Here is a 23,310-nt window from a genome sequence, read left to right as displayed (position 1 = left end):
AGAGCAAAATTAACCAAAACAAATGAAGCCTACAAGTGGTGGTTCATAGTGAAGTTTCATGAAATTATTCAACACTTGCCATGATTGCCGTAAAAAAAGCTGCTAAAGCTTCATAACAATCAAACAACATCTAGATAAGTCTCATTTTAAAAGGAGCATTTATTTTTGTACTGTTTGAAAGTTCCTCAGCCTGGGACCATAACAACATAAACTTCTCTGAATAGCCTCAGAATACCTTCTGTCATTTCCCAGTATCAGGAAGAATATATTCTTTGTATCAACACAAAAATGAACTTAAAGAAACACAGATCCTTTTAAGATACTAATTTTTATAAATGAAGACATATTACAGTTTTTTGAAGTGGTTAATTATTATTCTCATTCCAATTCCAGTTAAGGTTCCAATTATTAGATATTTTTCTTCTTTAAAAGTATAAACATCCATATATTATTAATTATGTTTTACTACCTTAAATAATTGTTTAAATATTATTTTATAGCCTAGGTTTAAAAATGTAAAAATAAGGACAGCTAAAAATGTATATGATTTATACAGGAGAAGGAAAAAAATAATTTCAAGTGGAACTCAATAGATAATACAGTTCTCCTTAATAAAGGTCACCTAAAAGATAAATATTATTGCCTAACCTTTTTCATTGATTTTAATACCATACACGTATTTGTATATTTTGCAGCTCAGAATTGATTGCTTTGGAAATATTAGTCTGTCTGCATTAGTAGATTAACAGAAACACACAGGAGATTGCTATACATTTCAATCACAATCTGAAGCATATGTTAAATAGAACAACACAAGAAAAGAATATCCCAGTGGAGGCATGTTATTGTACTGAGTTAAACATTTTATTCGAAATTCTACATCTAATATGTGTAGTTATAGGCACTTAGATGGAAATAACAAAATTAAGTCATGTTCCATCGTAAAGTGAACTGGCCAGAGTTCACATTTTTTGAGTAATTAATGTAGTCAATTTGTATATGTGAGGTTTTTGACAGATTTGATTTGTTTTTTCCACACCACATAGGTAAAAAAGTGTTCTATCCAATCCTCTTCAGTCAGTATAATCCGGGATTGATATATGGACATCATGATGGCATTCCACCCATAGATCAGCAACTGGTAAAGTATTCTTTATTGTTAGCAGCATTTTGGATGTATTAATTATAAATGTAGCTTAAACGTATTACGTTAAAATTATTTTCAATATTTATGTTAACATTTTACAGAATTTGAGAGAGCAAAGACCTTTGTGAAAAATAAATATTTATTCTTCTTAGTAACAGTAATTATTCTTTCAATTAGCAGTTGTCTTAGTTTAATTTTAATCATTCTGTTTTATATTACATTATAGTAAATGTAATATATGATGTCGGATTTATGAGGACGCGAGTACCATAGTTTGGGAATTGTCTGTGGTGCTGAATGATTGATTGTGCCATTTAGACAAAGGCGATCTTCTCTAAATGGCTGAAATTGTATCACCAAGGTAAAATCTCAAGCACACAATCATTTTTCTTCTGAGGCCCATGCATTGTGAAACCTACTAATAAACTTTAGCAATTGTTATTCTGCACACACCACCTATTCACTATTTCTCAATAAAACAGTTAAAATGAAACTAAAAGAAAGCATGCATTTCAGTGTGCTTTACAAAATACATTAAAAGGACCATGTAAATCTGAGGAAATTAATTATCGTCTCTCCTTGTCTTCGCTTTTCTTAAACTGAAACTTTTGTAAAGTAACACATCTAAAACTCCACAATATTAGCAAAATAATTGATCTGGTAAATCCCTTTTAATCACAAATCACAGGTTTTCTGTTGCTGTGGCAAGAGCTGGGTTTGATGTACAGTATTTGAATTTTGTTTCCACAGGTTATTAAAAAGGATACAGGATTCTGGAGAGACTTTGGCTTTGGAATGACCTGCCAGTACAGGTCTGATTTCATCAACATAGGTAAGAAGTGATTCCGTCACTTTGTGAAGCTGTTAAATCTTCTAAAAACTACATGCATCCCACATGTCATATCTAAAATATCATATACAGTAGGTTTATAAAAGTTTTATATTATTCAAATAAAGTAAACCAAGTAGCGATAAACACCATTTGTTCATTATTAAAATGAAATAAAAAGGTCACGATTGCATAAGTATTCAAACCCTTTGCTGCAACAATAATAAATAAATTTAAGTTCACAAAATTACTTAACAGCCTACAAATTTAGTTGTATGGTCTGACTCAACTGTCTGTGTGCAATAATAGTGGTTAACCTCATTTCAAATACGACTACCTATGTAAGACCCCTCAAGTATTAAATTCCAAGCAAATATTCAACCATGAAGACAAAGAGACAACCAAAACAACTCAGAGATAAAGTTGTATGCAACATAGATCAATAGAAGTATATATAATCATTTCAAATATCCTTAATATCTCTTTGAGCATAGTGAAGTTGATCCTTAAAAAGCACCTACAGGTACAGGTAAGCGATACGAAATTAGAAAATATGTTGCCTGTAGAAAGCTTACACATCCTTCCTAATCCTTTCCAAAATAACACATTTTGTAGCCTAACAGCCTGGAATAAAGAAATTAAATATCCCATTTACAGTAATCAATTTTCCCTTCACATAAAGGCATTGCCATAACACTGTATTTTTTTGACCACTTACCTAATGCACAGAACACTTACCACAACTTATAAAGCAGTCCAAGAACCACGTGAACAGTCAAATGTCCCACATGAATAGTCTTGTATTGCCATTTTCCAGAACCAGCCCCGGTCGGTAACCTGATTTGCCTCCTAACACCACAGCATAGAAACAATGAAGTTTTAGACATTCTTCTCAGTCCTTGGCATCCTGAACAATGTGTACCTGGTGTCCTCTTCTACCCTTTTTGTCTCTGAATCCAGTTTTGGTTAGAGGGGAGAGAAAGACAATGCTGGGGTTTCCTCCTCTGCCAATTTCTGCCATCTTTCCTGCAAACCTTCCTTCTTCCAAAAGTCTGTTCTCTTTTTGAGGCTTTCTTAGCAAGGGCTCATGACTCATTGTGTGGGCAGAGCTAACTGTCCCCCAGCTATGTCTCAGTGTCCCCCCTTTTTGACTGTCATGATCGTCATCCCTCCTCTAGACAACGCTCTGACCCTTTTGTATTTTACTTTAGTTATTACGTACACCTGTCCCTGGTTTCCCTTTTATTATTTAAACCCCGTGCCGCTGAAGCTCAGGGCTCAGCATTGGAAGAAGGACGCCCGGAAGTCCGCCTACCAGCGGGTCCAGGAGAGACCTGACGGCATAGGCTTCAGAATGGCGTCCTGACCATCTGAGTCCTGGGCTCGGGGCGCCTAGCTCCGTTATGGCTTTATTTTCTGTGTTCCTGTTTCCTGATCCCTGTGTTCATCTTTGGCTTTGGATCTCCTGGTACTGGATTTTGGACTGTGCCCTGTTTTTTCCCAATTGGACTCCCCTTGGACTTGTTTGCCTACGTTTCTCCCATACACCTGATCACAGCCTGCACCACCCCCTGTTAGTCATCCCATCCATTCCTCACTGTGTTAACCCTGATATCCTTGTCCAGTCACTTCCAGATTATACCGTCCACATAGGGTCCTAAACAACACACTTTACAGGAGTCAGGACCGGCTCCTGTGACATTGACCACGGACACGTCAAACCTCTTTTAAGCCCTACATGTCACTTCTGAATGGAGTGATAATTGCCAGGCATCCATTGTAAGAGGGCTTTTGTTCAAGGCAGAAACCCAGAGAATAAGATGTGGAGCTGCATGAACACTAGGGCGACACTGGCCCTTCAGTGCAACTCAACATCGACACAGCCTTTGACACCTCTGCCCCTGCCCATTTTTCACTCTGTAGCACTCAAACATTCTGAAAAGCATTAAAAAATGAAAACCTAGAAAAATGGGTGGGATAAGTGTACACACCCCTCAGTGAGTATCTGGTGAAAGCATCTTTTGTATGAATTACAGCCATAATTCTGTTTGGATAAGTCTGTACTACCTAGATTTGTTCAAGCTCAGTCAGAATGCGAGGGGACTGTTGATGGACTGCAACCATCATTTCAAAGATTTTCAGTTGAATTGAGATCAGGGTTCTGTCTGGGCCACTCAAGGATATTTATCTTTTTGTTCTTTAGCAACTCCACTGTTGCTTTGACTGTGTGCTCAGGATTGTTGTCATGTTGAATGGTAAACTACCTTACCCAATTTCAGCTTCCCTAAAGAGGGCAGCAGGTTTTCTTTAAGAAACCATGTGTTTTTCGCTCTATCCAGTTTCCAACAGTCTCTGTTGCAGAGAAACACCTCATAACAAAATGTTGCCCCCACCTTGCTTTGCAGTGAGGAAGTTGTTCTGTCGGTGATGTGTTTTATTGATTTTTCACCAAAAACATAACATTTTGCATTTAGCCCAAAAGGTTCTACCCTGGTTTCATCAAATCACAAAACGTTTTTGCTAATCACTTCAGAATCTCCAGTGTTCTTTTGCATACCTTAAACAAGACAATGTGGGCATTTTTTTAGTTGTGGCTTTCTTCGTGCAACTTTCCCATAAAGCCCAGACTTGTGGAGAGCTTGTAATATTATTGTGACATGTACACTTTGACCAGTCTTTGAATAAAGACCTGCAAAGTTGCCACTGGATTCATGGTAGGCCCCCTGATCAGTCTCCTCCTTCCTTGGTCAGCCATTTTGGAAAGATGACCTGATCTACACAAGGTCTTGGTGGTGCCATACTGCTTCCACTTCTTAATGATCTTGACCAAGGGATATTAAAGGCATTTGATATATTTTTTAATCCATCTCCTGCTCTATTCCACTTCACAATTTTATCCCAGAGGTATGTCTATAGCTCTTTGGTGCCCATCATTGACTCTTTACTTTGAGACATCCTACTCAACAACTGATTTTATTCTGAAATCATCAGAATCACTACAATTGAATATGGGTGGAGGCTAATTAGCTTGTTGTGTGATTTGGAAGGCAATTGGTTACACCGAAGATATTTTACAATTGCTGTTACTAAGGTAAGTGTGCTAAGGTGTACACTTATCCAACCCATTTTCCTAGGTTTGTTATTTCTGAGAACATTTCAGAATGTCTGAGCATATGTTTTTCACTTGGAGGTTGTGTTACAATGTGTTAATAAAGGTAAATGGGTCTGGATTGCAGACTGTTAGGCCAAAAAGGTCTACATTGGAAAGGCTGTGTAAACGTTCTATAAGCAATATACTGTATTTGGCAATAGGTTTTGTGGCCAGACAACACATAATTGGAACCTTTTGATCTAAGTGCAAAATGTTGCAAACAAAATAGTGCTTCACCCAGTTAACAGCATCCCTACTGTCAAGCATGGTGGTGGCAGCCTTATTTTAAAATTTTACTTCTATAGTTCCACTTTTATAGTTCTACTAGGAACATACATTAAATGGAGGAAAGTACCAGCAAACTTATATGAAAAACCTGCTTTAGTTCTATAACTGGTACAAAATAAAAATCACCTTTTAGCAGGTAATGGTCTATAACACAAGGTCAAAATTATGCTGGAGTGGCTCAAGAATAAGAAAGTGAATATCCTTGAGAGGCACAGTCAACGTCTTGACTTGAATCCTATTAAGTATCTGTGGAAAGATTTGAAAATTGTTGTCCACAAATGATCCTCAACAAGCACCTTGAGAGAGCTTATGCAAATCTTACAAGAACAATCTCCAAAAATGCACTAAGCAAAGATGCAGAGAGTATGCAAAGATGGTAGAGACTTACCCAAAGAATCTGCAACTCTAATTGCTACCAAAAGTGCTTCCATCAAATATTGAGTTCACAGGTCTGAAATCTTATGCATTCATTTAAGTTTTTTTTTGTTTCATTTTTTTTTATCTTTGCTGACATACAGTATATAGTAACTTAGAAGATTTTAGTTTGAGGTTTCAGGTTTTTAATACATTTTATATGCACATTTTTCATAAAATGGGAAACAATAGGAAGGATCCAAATAATTCTCTAAGGTGCTGTATATTTATATTAGTTAAAATGGTTAAAATATGTATCTATATTTCAGGACATTTAAAAAAAATCTGCCATGTAGAAAAAATATAACCATGCCACGCTTTGCTGTTATGCTTCCCAGCACTACATAAGTAGACAGAGAAAATAAAAAGACAAAAAAACAAAAATTAATACACCCACACATTTTTTCTCAGCCCATGTAGTTTAGCAAAGGTTCAAACTTATATAATGAGCATTGACTCCCTACAAATCTGTCCTTTTGAGTTCTGCATATAAAGATTCAGCTTTTTTGCTTGAGAGTCACCACTCTGAACTTTTAACATAAAGTCACAATTTGTCAATTCATCTCCTGTTTTTAAACGTTACTGTAAATAATCCCTGGGAGGAAATACAGCAGCACATGTGAAGGGATAACAATACTGTTGTTTCTTTCATTTGAATTGTTGCCAGATCCTTTCCCAGCTTGTTTGAATCACTATGCAGATGAGCTAATGTTAAAATCTACATTTTTTCTCAGCCAAGCTATTAAGTGATATATTAGCTTAGTTATTATTTTAAATTGGTCCTATTACCTTATATTGGCTAAACAGTAAATTACAAACTAGAGAACATTAATTAAAATAAGGGAAAGTGCATATATACAGTATATACTGATGGAAAAAACGCAACATTTTCTGGAATGAGAATACTATACTTATAGCTTATGTACTTTAACAAAAAGTTGTCAATTTGTTTTAAGCCCTCTGACCAACAATACAGCTTGTGCAGTGAGGCATTGCAACTTGCCAATCGCACGAAAGCTTGTTAGGTGCGCTTTTACCCAACAAGGTCCAGGTGGAACAACATCTGATCAGGTCCCCTGAAAAAGGCCTTCAAAGCCTTAATTCTTAGGTCACTGCAAGAAAAGGGTCACACTTAGTCAGTTTTCTGTGCATTCCATAATGCCTCGAATATCACCAGAAGCAAGGGAGAGGGTCATTGGCATGCTGCAGGCAGGCATGTCATGTGCCAGCGTTGCCAGACACTATGGAGTAAGCTGCTCCACTGTGCAGCAGTAGGACAGATGACCATTCAAGATCTGGTCGCCCTCGAGTGACCACACCAGAGCAGGACCGACACATCAGGCTGGTCAATCTGAGAGATTATTTCAGATTCAGACTTGTACTACTGTACTACTGCTGAAACTTCCGGCAGACACAATGCCCGCATCAGTGACAGGACGGTGAGGCTCCATGCTGCTGGCCTTAGAGCAAAGTGACCTGTCAGAGGCCCTCTGCTCACACCTCATAGATGTCACACTCGACTGGCTTGGGCCAGACAGAGGCTGCGATTAACTCGTCAGCAGTGGCATCAGATCCTCTTCATGGACTCTTCAGCCTGTTCCACGCAGACAGGAGGGCCAAAATGTGGAGGAGGAGGTGTTGTGTTTCTTTTTTCCATCAGTATAAATCAAAAGTGTGCTATTTCAGGGACACTGGGGCTTTGCACAAAATCTTTCAGGAAATTCCTTATTTTACAGCCTTGGAGTATTGTAATAGGTAATTCCCATGGTTACCTCTGCCATTGTGTAGTGTTGATTTAACGGATGTGAATGTGTCCTCTAACAGGTGGCTTTGATGTGGACATCAAAGGCTGGGGAGGAGAGGATGTGCACTTGTACAGGAAGTATTTGCATAGCAACCTGATGGTGGTACGGTCTCCATCACGAGGCCTCTTCCACCTGTGGCATGAGAAGCATTGTGCTGACGAGCTCACGCCTGAGCAGTACAGAATGTGCATGCAGTCCAAGGCCATGAACGAGGCGTCCCACGGTCAGCTGGGAATGCTGTTCTTCCGCCACGAGATCGAGGCCCACCTCAGGAAGCAGAAGCAAAAAAGCCCTGTCAAGAAAACGTGATTCAAGTCTACAGCAAAAACTCTTCATCTTCTGCTGATTAATCAGATGGATCTGCTTATTATTGTAGAAGTCTATTTTTTCATTATATTTGATTAGATGATTTTTAATTGATTTAATAATATAATAGGTTTGTTGTGTTTCAAAAAGAGGTCAAGCATAAAGCATTGTCAGCATAAAGCATTTTATTGTTTATTGTTCTAATATCCATTTAGTTTATAATAGGAACAATGAATCATTTTTCATTGGTTATACAGTATGAATTATATGAATAAGGTTATATGAATTTCCCTCACAATCTTTTTTACTTTTTCCATACCTCTTAAATGACAGTTTCAAGCACTTATTCTCAAACTGAGGGGTGACTAAAATTCACTTCTTGCAATACATTTTTTTGTGCTGACGTGAGATCTGAATTTCTTAATTTAACTAATTATTATTAATTTTATTTCCACAATTTCTAGGATCCCTAGATTTTTAGCAGATGATCAACACGATTAAAAGACAATAAAATGTGGAGCACTGCTCTAACCTAGTTTAATTTCCAACAGATGCTGGTCAGTTACTATAGGTAATATGGTTCTTCTCCAGTACAAATAAAATAGTGTGAGTAGATTTAGAACACCTCAGGATGTGTGATTTATCAAGCACAGACACAAAATATTATTTACCACAGATCTTAGATTAATTGAAAACCAAAGATCTGAGCTATACATTTATTTACAGATAACTTCTAGAACAGCTGCTTTTGAAATCAATAACAAATTGGCATAGGTTTGCCTATGAATATACACTTTGTGTTATATTTTCTCAAAATCACTGGTGTACCTTAATTTTCCTGAGGTTTAAGTTAGGTATTTTAAACACCTTCTAAAACATTTAACATTTTGACTGCTTTTGTAAATTAATTTAATGTATTTTACTATATATTAATTGCATTACACCTACTCTGAAAAAAAAAAATGTTTTTGCTAATCTTATTTTCCATGTTTGTTCTCGTATTGTCAGTTTTAACTTTGTACTGGGCTGAAATATTGAATGATTTATAAATATGGTAATTCTTCTTCCTAGAAAACCACAATCAATAATAATGATGTACAGTAACTGTTAGCTGCATTATCTACTCTAGCATACACTCAGGCAATGAAAATAAGAGCAGTCTGTCGGTAATGGCATTCAAACTGCAATTCATTCAAAATCAGTCACCAGAACATGTTTTTGCAAAAGTTACAGGGAACATGGAAACATAAATATAAAATTATTCATAAGTCACAAAATATATCATTTTTGCACAAAATCTGAAAACATTGACCTGTTTCAACAGCTCCCAAGATTTCTGGTTACAATAGTTTGAGATCTTGTGCATAACGGACTAAAACTACAAAATAAGTTACTGCTACAATTTCATGTTACTGCACTTTAGCTATAAACTCTGGACAAGCTGGAAAAAGATCTGGACAAGTACTACAAGCAGTAGTTCTGAGGTATGATGAATGCGTTCTTTTTCCAAAACATATGACATCTGTATACACCAATTTAATTTACTACAAAAATATTTTAATACTACACATACAGTTAGGGATATCTGTGTGAAATCATGCTTTTTGTAGCATATGAAATACAAGAAAATGTACTAAGTATCAGAAAAGTGTATGACTTAATTTAGGTGGGTAGTTGCGTCACCATGCGTAGGCTGCAATGGAACAAGTAATAGGTTTATCCATGCTGAAAAGAGAAGAAAGAAAACAAAGTTTTGGCTGTGGAGCCTTCTTCAGGCTGACATCATGCCCAGTTTTAGTGATCATTTTGACACTGCCAGTTACACTGCAACCAAAATGCTATGTTGTTACAACAAACACATAAGTAGTTCAATGGTGAGAGAGTAGCTACAGAGTTATTGTCTGAGGGCCAGATGACAATACAGGGGCCCGGTGTTCACTAATGTTCATCAAAACAGAAGAATGAGGTAGTGCGAGCAACATATCAGGTGGACTCACCTGATATCAAATCTTTTCATTGCTAAGATGTAGCAACTGTGTGTCGACCACCATGATGGGTGTCAGCAAATATGGTAATGATGTGCTAATTATTAATTAATGGAATTTAGACTAATTGATAGGGAAGTCCAAATGTGATAGTCTGGGCAGTCAGTAGCAAACTCTTCTCGCAGTGATTGATGACAACATGACTGCACTTTGGCTCGTTTGGAAGTCACAACATTCCAGGAGGATAATCCAATGCAATGTGTTTATCAAAGGCTTTCTTACAAGCTGAAGACTTGAACATTTGTGGGATGAGTTGGGACGATATTTGGCAGCTGTGTTTCAGTGAACAGACAAATGTTTGTCCAAGCTCTATGAGAAGAAAGAGTAGGGAATACTATGAAACAGCATCTGCAAACTGTTGAAAAGCATGAGTCACCGATGTACAGCTTGTACTGCTTCCAACAGTACAGTGGCCACATACGGTACTAACCTGAGACTTTCAAAGTAGACCCCCCATTGATCATCACAGTTGATGACGAGTGTTACTCAGTACATTACATTTGTTTGTGTTTATTTGATGCTTAGAATATTGTAATGCTTTATTCTGTAGCTTGGTTACTGTTACCATACTGGGACACTGATTGGAAATTAAGATCCAGGAATAGTGACAGTGTAAAGAATAGCAATGTGTAAACAAGGTGCTTAAGATGTAGACACATAAATATGTGAGATGAAATATGAAAAGTATATTGACGTTGCTCAAGGCTGCCCAAACCCCCCTGTATTGAGAGGATTAAGCCTGGAAGCTGCTACAGGGGTATTGTATAGGGTACGAGAAAGATGTGTTACCAGAAGTCCCTGTTGTGAGACTTACAGTATATGTATATGCAGGCGAGCGGAAGTGTGCAAGATTAGGATATACTGTACCCTTCTTCCTGAATTTGTTATTGACCTATGTTATAATTTCATGTATGTACCCTGCACTTTACCAAATTTTAGAATTTTTTTATAATGAGCGAAGTGCATGTTTCCCATCACTGAGCTCAATGGATTCTTGTAGTCAAAAGGCTGCCAGGAATTTGGAAGACTATGCACCTGTTGTCCTTTCTAAAAAATCAGTGACATGCATAAAAACACATTAGTTTCAGCTACCTTTTGTTGTGCATTTTATCAGGTAATGTGTAAATAATTATCTATACAGGTGCATTGTTACTGTGGCTTAATTATCTGAACCCTTTGGAATAATGCTGCAGTGTAATTATTTAATGGCCTTGTCCATAATACCATCCATAATGTTTTTTTTTACTACTTTCAAATCCTCAGTTTTGTCTGAGGTAAACCTCGTTGATGTATTTTCTCTTATTGATTTTGGCATTTGAATAGAGACAGAAGATAAAACCAGAAAGTCTTGAAGACAAGACAAGAAGCAATCATTTTGGCTTGGTACAAGAAAAAGTGTGGAGAGGGAGATGTTTATAAAGCCAAGGTGGAAAAATACTTTAAGAAGCCCAATAATTACTTTCATGTATGTCCTTTAATGATTTAAAATGATATATTTGTATGCCTTTCATAGTAGGCTTCAGGTAAATTGAACACCATACAAATAAGCAAATGGGGCTTCATACTGTATATTACTGAAGGTCATGATTGATTTTGCAGAAAAAACTCATATATTGTTATAAAATACTAAATAAAAGGAAAAGCCAGAACATATGGATGAAAATCCTTTTAATGTAAAAACAAAAAATGGACATGCATAATTGTAAGCAAATTTTCCAGTCAGGTTTCTTCTTTTAAAGAAAAGCAAGCATTATAATGAAATGTTATTTATAGTTTAAATTTGTTCTAATGTATTAAATTGTGTTTATTGCAGTGCATCTTCATGAAGGAATTTGCATCTTTAATTTATTTTGCTATATTTATAAGTAGTTTGCACAGAAGCAATATATAATATGATACAATAAGCAAATTATCAGTTTTATATAATGCTTTCAATATTTTCAACTTCAATTTCTTTTTTTAAAACACTAATGTATTTGCTATTTTTTTCTGCAATTTTTTCTTTTGAAGGTACTATTGTGTTCATGGCTGTGAGTGTTATGCTGTATGTTGGAATGGCCTATATCCCTTTGCTTTAAGTAGGACCGACCAGTGAAAAGGAAATAAGGATAAACTTGTGAATTTTTAAGCAACCCTTCTGTTATTTGAAGCAAACCCGATATAGAAAGGTGCACTTTTTCTACTTGTGGATTCAGAGTTGTTTATTTTTCTAACTAAAGTTAAATGATTTATGATTTAGAAAATGCATCCTGTTTTTCCATCAGTCCCTTGCATTAATGTAGTGCTTTTCATCGAAAAAGATTCATCGACATGTGTGACGTGTGGGTGCCAAGTTGCACCAGCACCTACACAACAACATTCAATACAATGATCTTCCATTGAATTAAATGGGAACTTTAATTTGTACAAGCCCAGGACCCCTACTGTTTTCAACAATGTGATCTTTATGACCAAGAAATTAATACCTAAGATTAATGTCTCATAATTTCTGAAGTTTGGACACTCAGTTTGGACTGAAGCCATGTCCACTGTTACAATACTGGGGCACTGATAGGAAATTCAGACCCAAGAATAGTGACAGTGCAAAGAACAAAAATGTGTAAACAAGGCACATGTACAGTACATGATGCCTTTAGCTTGTGTTTTAGAGCCACATAGTGGCCAAATAACACAGCTGTGGCATTGATTCAATTTGCATTCAGCATTTCATTGTGCTTACATAAAACAGAACAGCAGTACTTTCAGAATTGCTTTAAAGATGTACTATTTGCTGATATCTCCTTCAAAGCTTTTTAAGTGTGGATCTATCATTTTAAAGAGAAAGTGTAGATGGATTAGCAGTTACTGTAGTTTTTAATTTAAAATTATTCATTACTCAAGTCACCCAATGTCTTAAAAATATAGAAAATGTTTATGTAGGGATTTAAAGAAGATTTTTATAGAACTCTTGCTGTCAATTCCAGTGTATTTCTGGTCTCAGGATTCTACATAATGAAGCAAGAGTCCTATCTTTCTGTGTTTTATTAAAGTCAGTACAGTGAAGACTATAATATATTAGAATGCAGTGTGCAATGACAGCAGTTATGCTTGCTTGTATAAAACAAAAGATTATAATGACTCATAAGAACCACAAAAATAGATGTGTTGACATCATGCTATCAGTACTTGGGATGAAATTGAATTATAATGTACTTTTTTCAAATTGCTACCTGTCTATTTATTACATACCTTTTCAAGGCTGTGTTCAGCAAAGAAAGGTATTAAGTTAAAGTTTTTGTTCAAAAACTGTTATACAAACTCTAGCATAGGACGAGTGTAAAAACCTTTGTACAGTATTTTGTGGATTATGATTAAAAGATTTTCCCTGTAATATTTAGTCTATAATTTAACACTTTTCAGACCTAATTTAAATACTGTATGTCACTAATATCATTTTGGATTGAGAGATGGCAATACATTTGTTTTTGTGTTTACATTGGCTTTAACATACTAAATTTATTCTAATGCCTCTGATATTGAGTATTAGTTAGGGTTAAAAATTTTAGGAAAAGGAGTATTTCATGTTTTTAAATAAATAAAACTTGTGGATTGAAATACTAGAGGGATTTTTATTAGTTGAAAAATAAGAAAGTAGGATTTTTTAAATATATTTTCAATGATAATATGAATCAGCCATTGTTTGTTCCTTGTGGAATTGTCACATCCAAAAAAATTCTCATGACCACTTTTCACAAAAAGCAAATTGTTTTATATTAGTTATTTTTCATACTTAAATCATTTATAATTAAACTTAACTTAAATAAAACTGAAGCTTAGTTCTGCAGTTTGAGCTTGGAATTTTATTTTAAAATAATCTTATAATGAAAAAAAGAGATGTTAAGTTTATTTAGCTTATTGTCACGATGCATAGTTTAGGACCATGTGCGGGCAGGAGTGAGAGAGTGTGTGCTCCATCACCGAAGTCCAAATCATAAAACAGTACCATGGTTAGGAAGGAGGGCCAAGATCCATTATCCAGAGGGCTGAGTCCGAAAACCAAATCTGACTGGTGAGGCAGGTCCTTTGTCAGAGGAAGGCAGTATTCAAAAAGGAAGCAAGACAAGCAAGACAAGCAGGGGGTGGCTCGGGTGAGTAGAGTTCAATAGTGAGCATCGAGAGGAGAGGTTTAAGTAGAGCAAAGGGGATTCTTGGTTGGCTAATAGGTTAATTGGAGTGAAGAGAGCACGTTGAAATGTAGCGGTGAGTTGAATGGTTGAAAGAACTTGTAATCTTCTGCTAGAAACAAAAGGGATTTTCGTTCTTAGTCTATATTCATATGAGTTTTGATATATACCAACTCTCCTTTCTCTGATTCCACATCAGCAATGTCTTTGTATTATTGTGGTGACCATAATTCTACATGTTATTCTAAATTAGATCTTATTAGTGCACTGTACCACTTCAAAGTAGCATTTTGTGATTTTTCTTTTTTATTTCAACCTTTTGTTAAATGTCACAGAGCATTGGTTACAGAAAGTTGTGGGTTCAAATAGTTGCCCAAATACTGCTGTTGAACCCTTGAAAAGTATGTCTCCTAAATTTTTCAGGTAAATTATTTGGCTGTATAAAGGGAAGTAAGTTGCTATGGCTAAAAAGATTGGCAAAGTTAAGTCTAGAATAGATCTGGAATTGGTATGAATCCTGTACTAATTATTGAGTTTTAGAACTGCGCCCATTTAAGCGTGCTATCCGAAATGAAGTAATGAGACATGTTTAAAAAAATTAAAATGCAACAAGATAGATATAAAATCTGTGGTGAATGGACAACAATAGTTTAAACAGATTATTCTTGAAGTACAGAAAAAAATGCATCCATTTTCTGACCGGTTACAACCAATTCAGGGCTGTAGGGGAGCCAGAGGGTATCCCAGCAAGCAATGAACACAAGGCAGGGTACACCCCGCACAGGATGTCAGTCCATCACAGGTTAGAAACACAGACATGTGAGACCACAATGTATTGCAAGCCCAGACAAAAAAAGAAAAGGAGGTCAGTAAGGCCAAGAGAGAACTTGAAATACAAAATGCTTTCAGTTCTACAACAGGAAATGAACCATTAAGAGGGAAAAAAATAATTCAAGGTGAAAAATAGTAAACTTCTCGACAACGTAAGGGAAATGGCTAATGTAACAAAGTTACCAAATGTACCAAGGTTCCTTATTCACTAAGGAACCTCCAGCAGTTGAAAGACAAAGCTCTGTATTAATTAGTGAAGTATAAAAGAGGTGGAAGGGTATTGGGAACTAAGTTCTGATAGTATCTTACCAATTGTACTCAAAGAAATGAGAGACATCTCACCAATCACTTAAGATGAGAGCACATCCCAGTGACTGGAGAATTGCTAATGTGGTAGCCTAGTACCTGTCCATAAAAAAAGACAGGAAAACTAAACCAAGTAATTACAGACCTTTAAGTCTGATTTCTATTGCCCCAAGCTTCTCTCCCTGTCTGTGTATCTATGTGACTCATGAAGAGCAAGTTGGGGTATGCGAAAAGACAAATTGCTAATACAAGAAATTGTATATGGCCAATAAAGTGATCTTATCTTATTACATGCATAATGGAAACAATTATACCCATTCTAAAACATTATAACACAATTAGAGGATCACTTGTATAGAAATAATATCCTAGAGAATAGCATGGATTTAAGGTCTAATAAGTTTAGGTCTTGTCTATCCAGCTTGTTAGAGTTCATTGAACAAACAACAGTAATGGATTCAAATAGAGCTTATGATGTAGTGAATTTAGATTTTCAGAAGGCTTTTGATAAATCTTCCCATAAAAGGTTAATTCTAAAACAGCGGGCACTTAACGGAAAATTTAGTTTTTTTTTCAATCACTTTTTTAAAATTATTTCTCAATCCGTGATTGAATTTTTGTGTTTACCCAGGACGTGGCTCACATGGAACGATGTGATGATTGCCGCTTTCCCTCTTGTATTAGGCCTCTTTCCACTTTTCCTTTTACGTAACTTACTTTTATCGGGAAAGTCCACATCATACGTTTTGTGTGCAGTTTTGAAATGTTGTCCTATATTTCCCTTTTTCACGTAGACACAAGCATTGCAGATTTATAATAAATAAGAAAAAAATAATCATGCTCCCATTCCTTGTGGTAACAGTAAATTTTCGGTCTCTTTGCTTCATCATTTTCGCTCAAACACTACAACTATTAAATAAGCTATCAAACTTATCAAACTGTTGGCGAATTTGTCACGGACAGTCTGTTTTGCTCCACTATGTACTGTAGCGAATGTGGGGTTCGTGCAGCAATAACCAAGAGAACATTCATGGGTAGCACATACTACACTCTCTATTTACGGAGCTCCTGTAGCCTTTATTTCAGTGTCAGCCAGCACTCAGAGAAGGGACTTTTACAACCCATTCCACAAGGGTTAAACTTTACACAGTGAAACGTATGACATTACAAGCACAGATCTGAATGAATTTTTAGGCTATCAAAAAAAGAAGTCAAATAACCCATTTATTTTTTGCCAAACATTCTTGCGATCGACTGGCAGGCACTCTGAGATCGACTGGTGGATCGCGATCGACTGGTTGGGCACCCCTGCTCTAGACCATCAGTCCCCTCAAGGTGATCCGTCAGCTGCCATCTCTGCTTGTGTACTGAGTTCATATCCCTGTTGAGGAAAGCTGGTGAGAGGAGCTTGATTCTTGCCCTGCAGAGCAGCAGGCCAGGGAAGTTGAAGGTCTCAGTGTTTTGGTGAGTCTTTACATCTAGGGCCAGCTGAGTCCTCACAGTCAGGTTAAAGTGTTCCAGTAGTCCATTCCCTTGAGGTTGTAGGGAAGTGATCCTGGTCATTCAAATGCTGAGGCAGGCACACATGGGCTGGAACACATAAGATTCAAGGTACTGGTCCTGATCATAGTGGACCCTGAGTTGACTGAAGAAGCTTCCAATGAGCAGGTAGCACACAGCCTCAGCCTCCTCACTTGGTAGTACAGTACATGTGCCTATGGGCAGTGAGTGAAATGGCCGCTGTTATAAAGTCTGAGGGTGTGAGGAAGAGGGCTCAAGGTGTCAACGGGCACCTGCTCCACAGGCGCTCTCAATGGGAAAGGCTGAAGAGCTTCAAAAGAGTGCTCTTGAGGATTTGTGGGCAGTACAGGCACAGCAGCAACAGTAGTCTTTTGCATCCTGTCTGATGCTCCCCCAGTAGAAGGCCTGTGGACCCCACAGAGGTAAATCTGATGTGAACCAACCTGGGGGTTCAATGATGATCTTGGAGAGATCTTAAAATGGGCACTCCCAGTCTAGCACCCACCTGGGAGCCATTTGAAGTTCTGGATCTACTTTTGTTCTTGGATCTACATTCTTTCTTTCAGGATGTACACTGGAATAAAGTGATCCGATAACTTATGTTAGGCAGTGCTCCGGTTCCCACTGTCTGTTGTTATCACACTGACAACAACCACCGTCCGCACAATGTCATCTGGTTAAGGCATCCACATTCTTGTGGCACTCTCCAGTCCAATGCTGAACCAAATATTGGTAAGTTTGGTGCTTTTCATCCCACCAGGCCACCTGCCCTGTGGATCCTTGAATGATATGAGCCAACACAGAGCACATGGTTAGTGAGAATTGTGAATGTAAGGCCACACAGGTAGTGTTAGAAATAATAAACAGTATCAACTACCACTAGATATTACTGTCTGGTGATGCAATATTTACACTCAGGTCTGGTGAAGGTCCAGCTTAGGCAATAGGCAACTCATCTTTCACTATCACCAGAGTCTTAGGAAAAAACATTATCTACTCCTTCATCGCTTGTATCGGTTTTCAACCAGGAATGGGAAGGTGGGCTGTGGTGCAGAGAGGACTGGGAAACTACATAATGCATCCTTGAGGGTATCAAAGGTTTGCCTTCTTTCCTGATGAATTATTGGAGGAGGCAGCAATGATGGTGAAACCAACCATAAAACTACTGTAATAAGAAGTTAATTCCAGGAAGGCTATTCTAAGCAGGCCTGCACTGGTCCATCCAACTCTGTCCTAATATTGTCCCCTTTGGTAGCAATTCCAGTTCCACAAACCAGCTTGCAGAAGGCATTTCTCAGAGTGCATCTTGAGGCTGGGTTTTTTCTCACGAATAGATGGAGGACTTGGAGGTAACTGTCAAAGGATGGACTATGGGTTACCAGGACATCCAAACAGACTAGATACTGAGAGGGTGGTACTGTGGTCAGGTGCTTCAGCTACTGTAGAGCCCGAATGGCATAGCCCTGAATTACCAGATGCTCCTTTTTGTGGAAAATCAGGAATGTGTCTGGAGTCATCTCTCCTTGCCAGAAATCATTCTTGAGGTCTAAATAGGAGAAAAAGCGGGAGCCAGTGAGGAGATCCAGGTACTCGTCAATCTGGGGAAGAGAGTAGTCTATCCAGGTGACTGCATTTAAGCACTAATAACCCATACAAAACTTCTAGGTGTTTTGCTTGTGGACCATCACAACAGGTGCTGCCCAAGGGTTCTATAATTCCAGCCTCTCACATTTCTGCTATGGTGCAGTTCCCACACAGCAAATAGCCAGCAAAGACTCTATCTGATGGGAAACTCTTCTGTAGTGTCAGTATGGTGTTGGAAAAGGCCCAGTTCATAGCACATCACAACAAAAATGTATTGTAACTGCCTTGCTCTCAGCTAAGGTTTCTTGGCATTCCACTCCAAGAAACCTTTGAACATTGCCTCTCTATTGCTCTGGTCCTGGAGTTCTGTGGGCACAGTCAGTTTCTGGGCAGTAAGCTTGGATGCCTTGGGTGTCACACCCTCTACAGCTAGAAGATGCTCCTACTCTGTCCTGTCCCTAGTTTCCTGTGCTTTGCTTGTCCTTCCGGTGTGTCATTGTCTGGGGCTATATATTTCCAAGTCACACTTTCCTCCTCACTCAGCAGTTAGGGTTTGGATGTCTTGAGACCCGCCTAGCACCAGGTTGCCCCACATCCGTGGCCTGAGGGCATAGGTTTCTACCTAACATTGTCTGACCAGCTGAGCCTGACATTGTCTACAGCTTGTCCCTTCCAACATCTGTGAGAGAATGCTGAGCCATCTCCTGACCCTGCAAGTGGCGCTTTTTGTTTTTCCGCAATGTTTTGGGCCTTTTTTTTCAGTTCTTCTATTCTAATTGCGGGATGCTACTCCAGACATCCATGCCTGTGAGCGGGTCATTCAGCGGTATGCCTTCCTGACATCCGCGTATGAATACCTGGCTTTCCTCGGGTTGTCACTCCTCACATCCATGATTGAATGTTGAGCTGGCTCTCCTGTTCTCATTGCGGGATGCCACTCCCGACATCCATGCCTGTGAGCGGGTCTAGTGAGTCCTCGCTCAGCAGTGAGGGTTCAGATGTCTTGAGACCCACCTAGCACCAGGTCGCCCCACGTCCGTGGCCTGAGGTTATAGGTTTCTACCTGACATTGTCTGACCAGCTGAGCCCGGGCTAACCCCTGCTCTGCTGCTACGCATAGGGTCATTTTTTTGCTCTCCTGCCATTCCACAGCTTGTCCCTTCCGACATCCGTGACATTGGGTGCCAGACTTTGGGACCCTAGAGCCAGGTCTCTGTAGTAGATCAGTTCAGTGGTGGAGGGGACTTATTTTTGTTATACAATGAGGCTCTCGGGTACCCTTCCTCAGGGGGTGTCAATCACCGAATCATTGATGTGGTGTGTGTCCTACACAAACCACTTTGCATGTGCAGTTGAAAATGATGGTTATGATTAAGCTTACATTTTTTGCAGGGAGAAAAACTCCCTGCATTAAGGGCATGTCTGACTTGTGCAGCTCTAACTGTACAACTACTCTTGAGGGACATTTCATGAGCCAGGTGATATGTGGGTTGAGTGTTGGGCCTCTCAGGAAGCAAATTGATCCCTCCAGTGGAGTACCAGTCCCTTGGAAGAAGTTCAATTCTAGAATGCATGTATACTGTTTGGCAGAAACCCAAAGACTTGTCCTTTGAAGCACTGACAATCCCCCTCCAGGACTATTGATGTCCAACCGTGTACTGTATGTGTTTCTCCTCTCCTCTAGCCATGCTCATCATCAAGTTGTTTCCAACTGGGCACATGTGGGAGGGCATCATTGTGGACGATGGTGACCATCAACCTCATGTCCAATAGCATCTGGTATGATACCACTTACTGTAGTACCACCATTACTCAGACAGGGAAGTGCTAGACAATCTGGTGCTCCACAGTGAGTGACGATGAATGGAGAAAGGAATATTGATGTTATGCACTATAAGATCAGTCACTTTTTCTTGTAAATGCTTCGGGGTCCAGAGGTGTCTCTCCTACACTGGTCCCCAAACTTTCCCAGTTCCTAAAGAGCACCATCATCCAGTGGTGTACGGGGGTTGCATCTGAGACTCAGGGGCAGGATTAAAAGCTTAGATGGGTGAAAATGAGGGATGAGGGAACCTGGTCACTTCGGCAGTGAGTGATGTGCACCTTTTTAACTATCATTCATTTATTCTGTTCAGAAAGCATTATCAGAAACTGGCTTGTCCTGTGGAGAGTTACAGTAACCTAGAGCCTATCCCAAAACCATAGGGTGCAACGCAGAGCTGAGAACATGGCTCTCTAATCTCAGGGAGGATGCCCCTCACAGGGTCTTAGAGTAAGGGAAACATTTCACTTATATACATAGACTTGTTAGCATCGAGCTATTAACAAACCCTGTGCAGGTCTCGAGACAGGGTCCGAAAGCTAAAGTATCCAAGACGGGTGACGAAGAAGAGTGGTTGGAATTACCAAGCAAGGTCAAATCCAGGTAGTTAAATCCGAGAGGGGCAAGACGAGAGAGAGGTAGCGAGAAATCCAAAGTTAAAGAGTCATGGGTTTAGGGGATCCAATTGAGGTACAGAAGGTTTCAGGAAAGGAGGGCAAGGCGAGACAAGGTGAGCTCAGGAGGCGGATGAAATCCTAATACTGAGCGCTGGTAGCAGTGAGCAGAGGGTTGAAATAGTTGCAGGGAAAAGGTGTGGAATGAAGATTAAATTGGAGTTATTTGGTGAAGGCTGTGCTCGTAACATGCTCTGCATGTATTTGGGAAGAAACAAGGGTATTTATAAAAAACACATACAAACTCCAGGCTCGGATTGCTCCAATTGAAACTTAATCAGCCGTCAGCTCATATCCAGGAAGATTATTTGGTGATATAGGATCAGGTTTATAGAAAATTTTAGAACTTTATAGAAAATATTTAGAAGCTAAGTCCCCAAAGACAACTCACAGACTTCTATGGCAACCTCCCATTTGTTGAAGACCACTTCACCTTACATGCCTTCTGGGGTGCTACTTATCTTAAGCCAGAGAAATCTGTTGGGGGGGGTCATCACTTTCATCTAAGAAACCAGAAGTAAGCTGTGTGCACAACCCCTGAGATTCTCTCCTGGTTGCTGAACATGGACTCTTCAAGCTGTTCCCACAAATAAGGTCAAGTACTGTTTCCACTAGTAAAGAAGAAGAAAATAAAATAGATATACTTAAACCTCTGCTGTTGTTCCAAAACGTGATGCTGATCACATCACCTCCACCTTCAGTGGTCAAAGAAAAATGGTGGACCTTGCCCCCCATTCCCCATGGGCCTTTATGGCCTGAAAAAGGATCTACCTACCTGCTGTTTTTCGTTTAGTATACAAAAGCTTGCATTGCATAAAAGGCAGTTATAGTTTAGTGTTACAGCATTGCACAAACCCACCAGGGTCAATTTTCCCAGAAGCCAATTGACCTACAAGTATCTGGGAGGAAATCGAGCATCCAGAGGAAACCCATGAAAACATGGAGAGAACATACAAACTTCACATAAACAGCAATTGAAGGGCTCAGGGCCACAGCACTGTAAGGCAGAATTGCTAACTACTGCACCCCTATGCCACCCTATAGTCATATAACAATGCAAAAATACATAAAGGCATTTATTTTAAATATTTGCTTCTTATCAGTTATTAAATGACACATCACTCTTGAAAATTCCAGTCAAATAAATCATCATTAGTGTAGCACATTTACATCTATAATGTGTATCAATATTTTTTTTCATTTTTAGAGAATTTAAAAGACCCTGAATGCACAAGACACATAACATTCACATCCCATATATTGTATTGTATGTGCTTTATATGTACATATTGTACATATTAATATATGTATATGTCCTCTATTATGAAATGAGGGCAACTTTAGTATTTCCATTTGTAAATGAGTGAGCTCATTTAAAAAAACTAAGACTTTCCAAGAAATTTACAGAGAACCACTCTGTGGGGAAGATGTAAGATGTTCTGTCAGCTCATGATTATGATTCAGTCCCATTTACTTTTCACCTGACTTAACACAGCAATACAGCATTTAACTTCAAATCAAAAACATTTTAGTTTTTATGGTTTTACAATTTCCCAAAAGTCTTACATAATTTTAAAAATATGTGTAGTTCTAGTGCTGTTAATCTCTTAATTTCATCCATTTTTATGTATTTAACCTGTAGATGGCAGTATCTCACTATGAAGGTTAGGTACTGTTTGAAGTTGTTTCTTAGGGCACAGAAAGTGTGCCTCCCACACTGCAACAAAACAATACCCAGCATATCAGATGTACCCTCCCATCTGAATAGCCTTCCTACATGTTTCTTGTAGACTGTAAATAATAAGTATGTAAATAAGTATTTCCAACCATAACACATTCCTTTTACCACATTCCAGGGGTGTATGACGTGAATCCAGTCTTTCAATTCTAAACAATTCCAGTTAGATAAGTTAAAACTGATTTATAAAAGCTCATTCCTATTTTAAATTTAATAATAATAACATCTTATTTATAATTAATGATAATAATAATATCTTTTTACATGCCACTGCTCTCTTTAGCTACTTGCATTCCTTATGTAGGTTTAGTCAGGCTGTGTATTACAAGGCATTGCATGAGGAACAATGGAATTATGTTTTCTCCACAAAAGAAAACCCAAACCAAATTTCATATCACCTTTAGTGTATTTTACCATAGCATTTAGGAACATTCGGATGGTGTCTTTTTTGTTTTGTTTCTCACATATCTATACTTTTCCTTCCCTTTTTATTTTTTTACTGATTTCTGCTTGCAAATTCCTTGACAGAACATTTTTATTTATTAAGGGGAATGATATATAATGATAGATTATCATTAATTTACTTTCTCTCCTCTAGGCATCTTAACTTGCTCTCTATACACTCATTTTAATACTTTTTCATGTATATTGTTTAAAAAACATGGAAATCATTAGTTGGTTTGTCA

The 23,310-nt window shown here is 38.1% G+C and overlaps 1 protein-coding gene across 1 annotated transcript in view; it reads left to right on the top strand.

Moving 5' to 3' along the window:
• Nucleotides 1-8,234, top strand: part of csgalnact1a (chondroitin sulfate N-acetylgalactosaminyltransferase 1a) — a 55,571-nt gene extending 47,337 nt beyond the window's left edge. The window contains exons 6-8 of the mRNA XM_088910748.1: nt 1,047-1,141; nt 1,898-1,979; nt 7,654-8,234. Of these exons, the coding sequence (XP_088766874.1) occupies nt 1,047-1,141; nt 1,898-1,979; nt 7,654-7,943 (467 nt within the window). The 3' untranslated portion in view covers nt 7,944-8,234. The remainder of the gene's footprint in view (nt 1-1,046; nt 1,142-1,897; nt 1,980-7,653) is intronic.
• Nucleotides 8,235-23,310: the final 15,076 nt, after the last annotated feature.

This window comes from Atractosteus spatula, chromosome 3 (genome assembly GCF_055471065.1).
Source record: "Atractosteus spatula isolate fAtrSpa1 chromosome 3, fAtrSpa1.hap1, whole genome shotgun sequence".
Taxonomy (NCBI): domain Eukaryota; kingdom Metazoa; phylum Chordata; class Actinopteri; order Semionotiformes; family Lepisosteidae; genus Atractosteus; species Atractosteus spatula.
The sequence above is the reverse complement of the archived record's forward strand: the minus strand, read 5'-3'. Positions and strand labels throughout refer to the sequence as shown.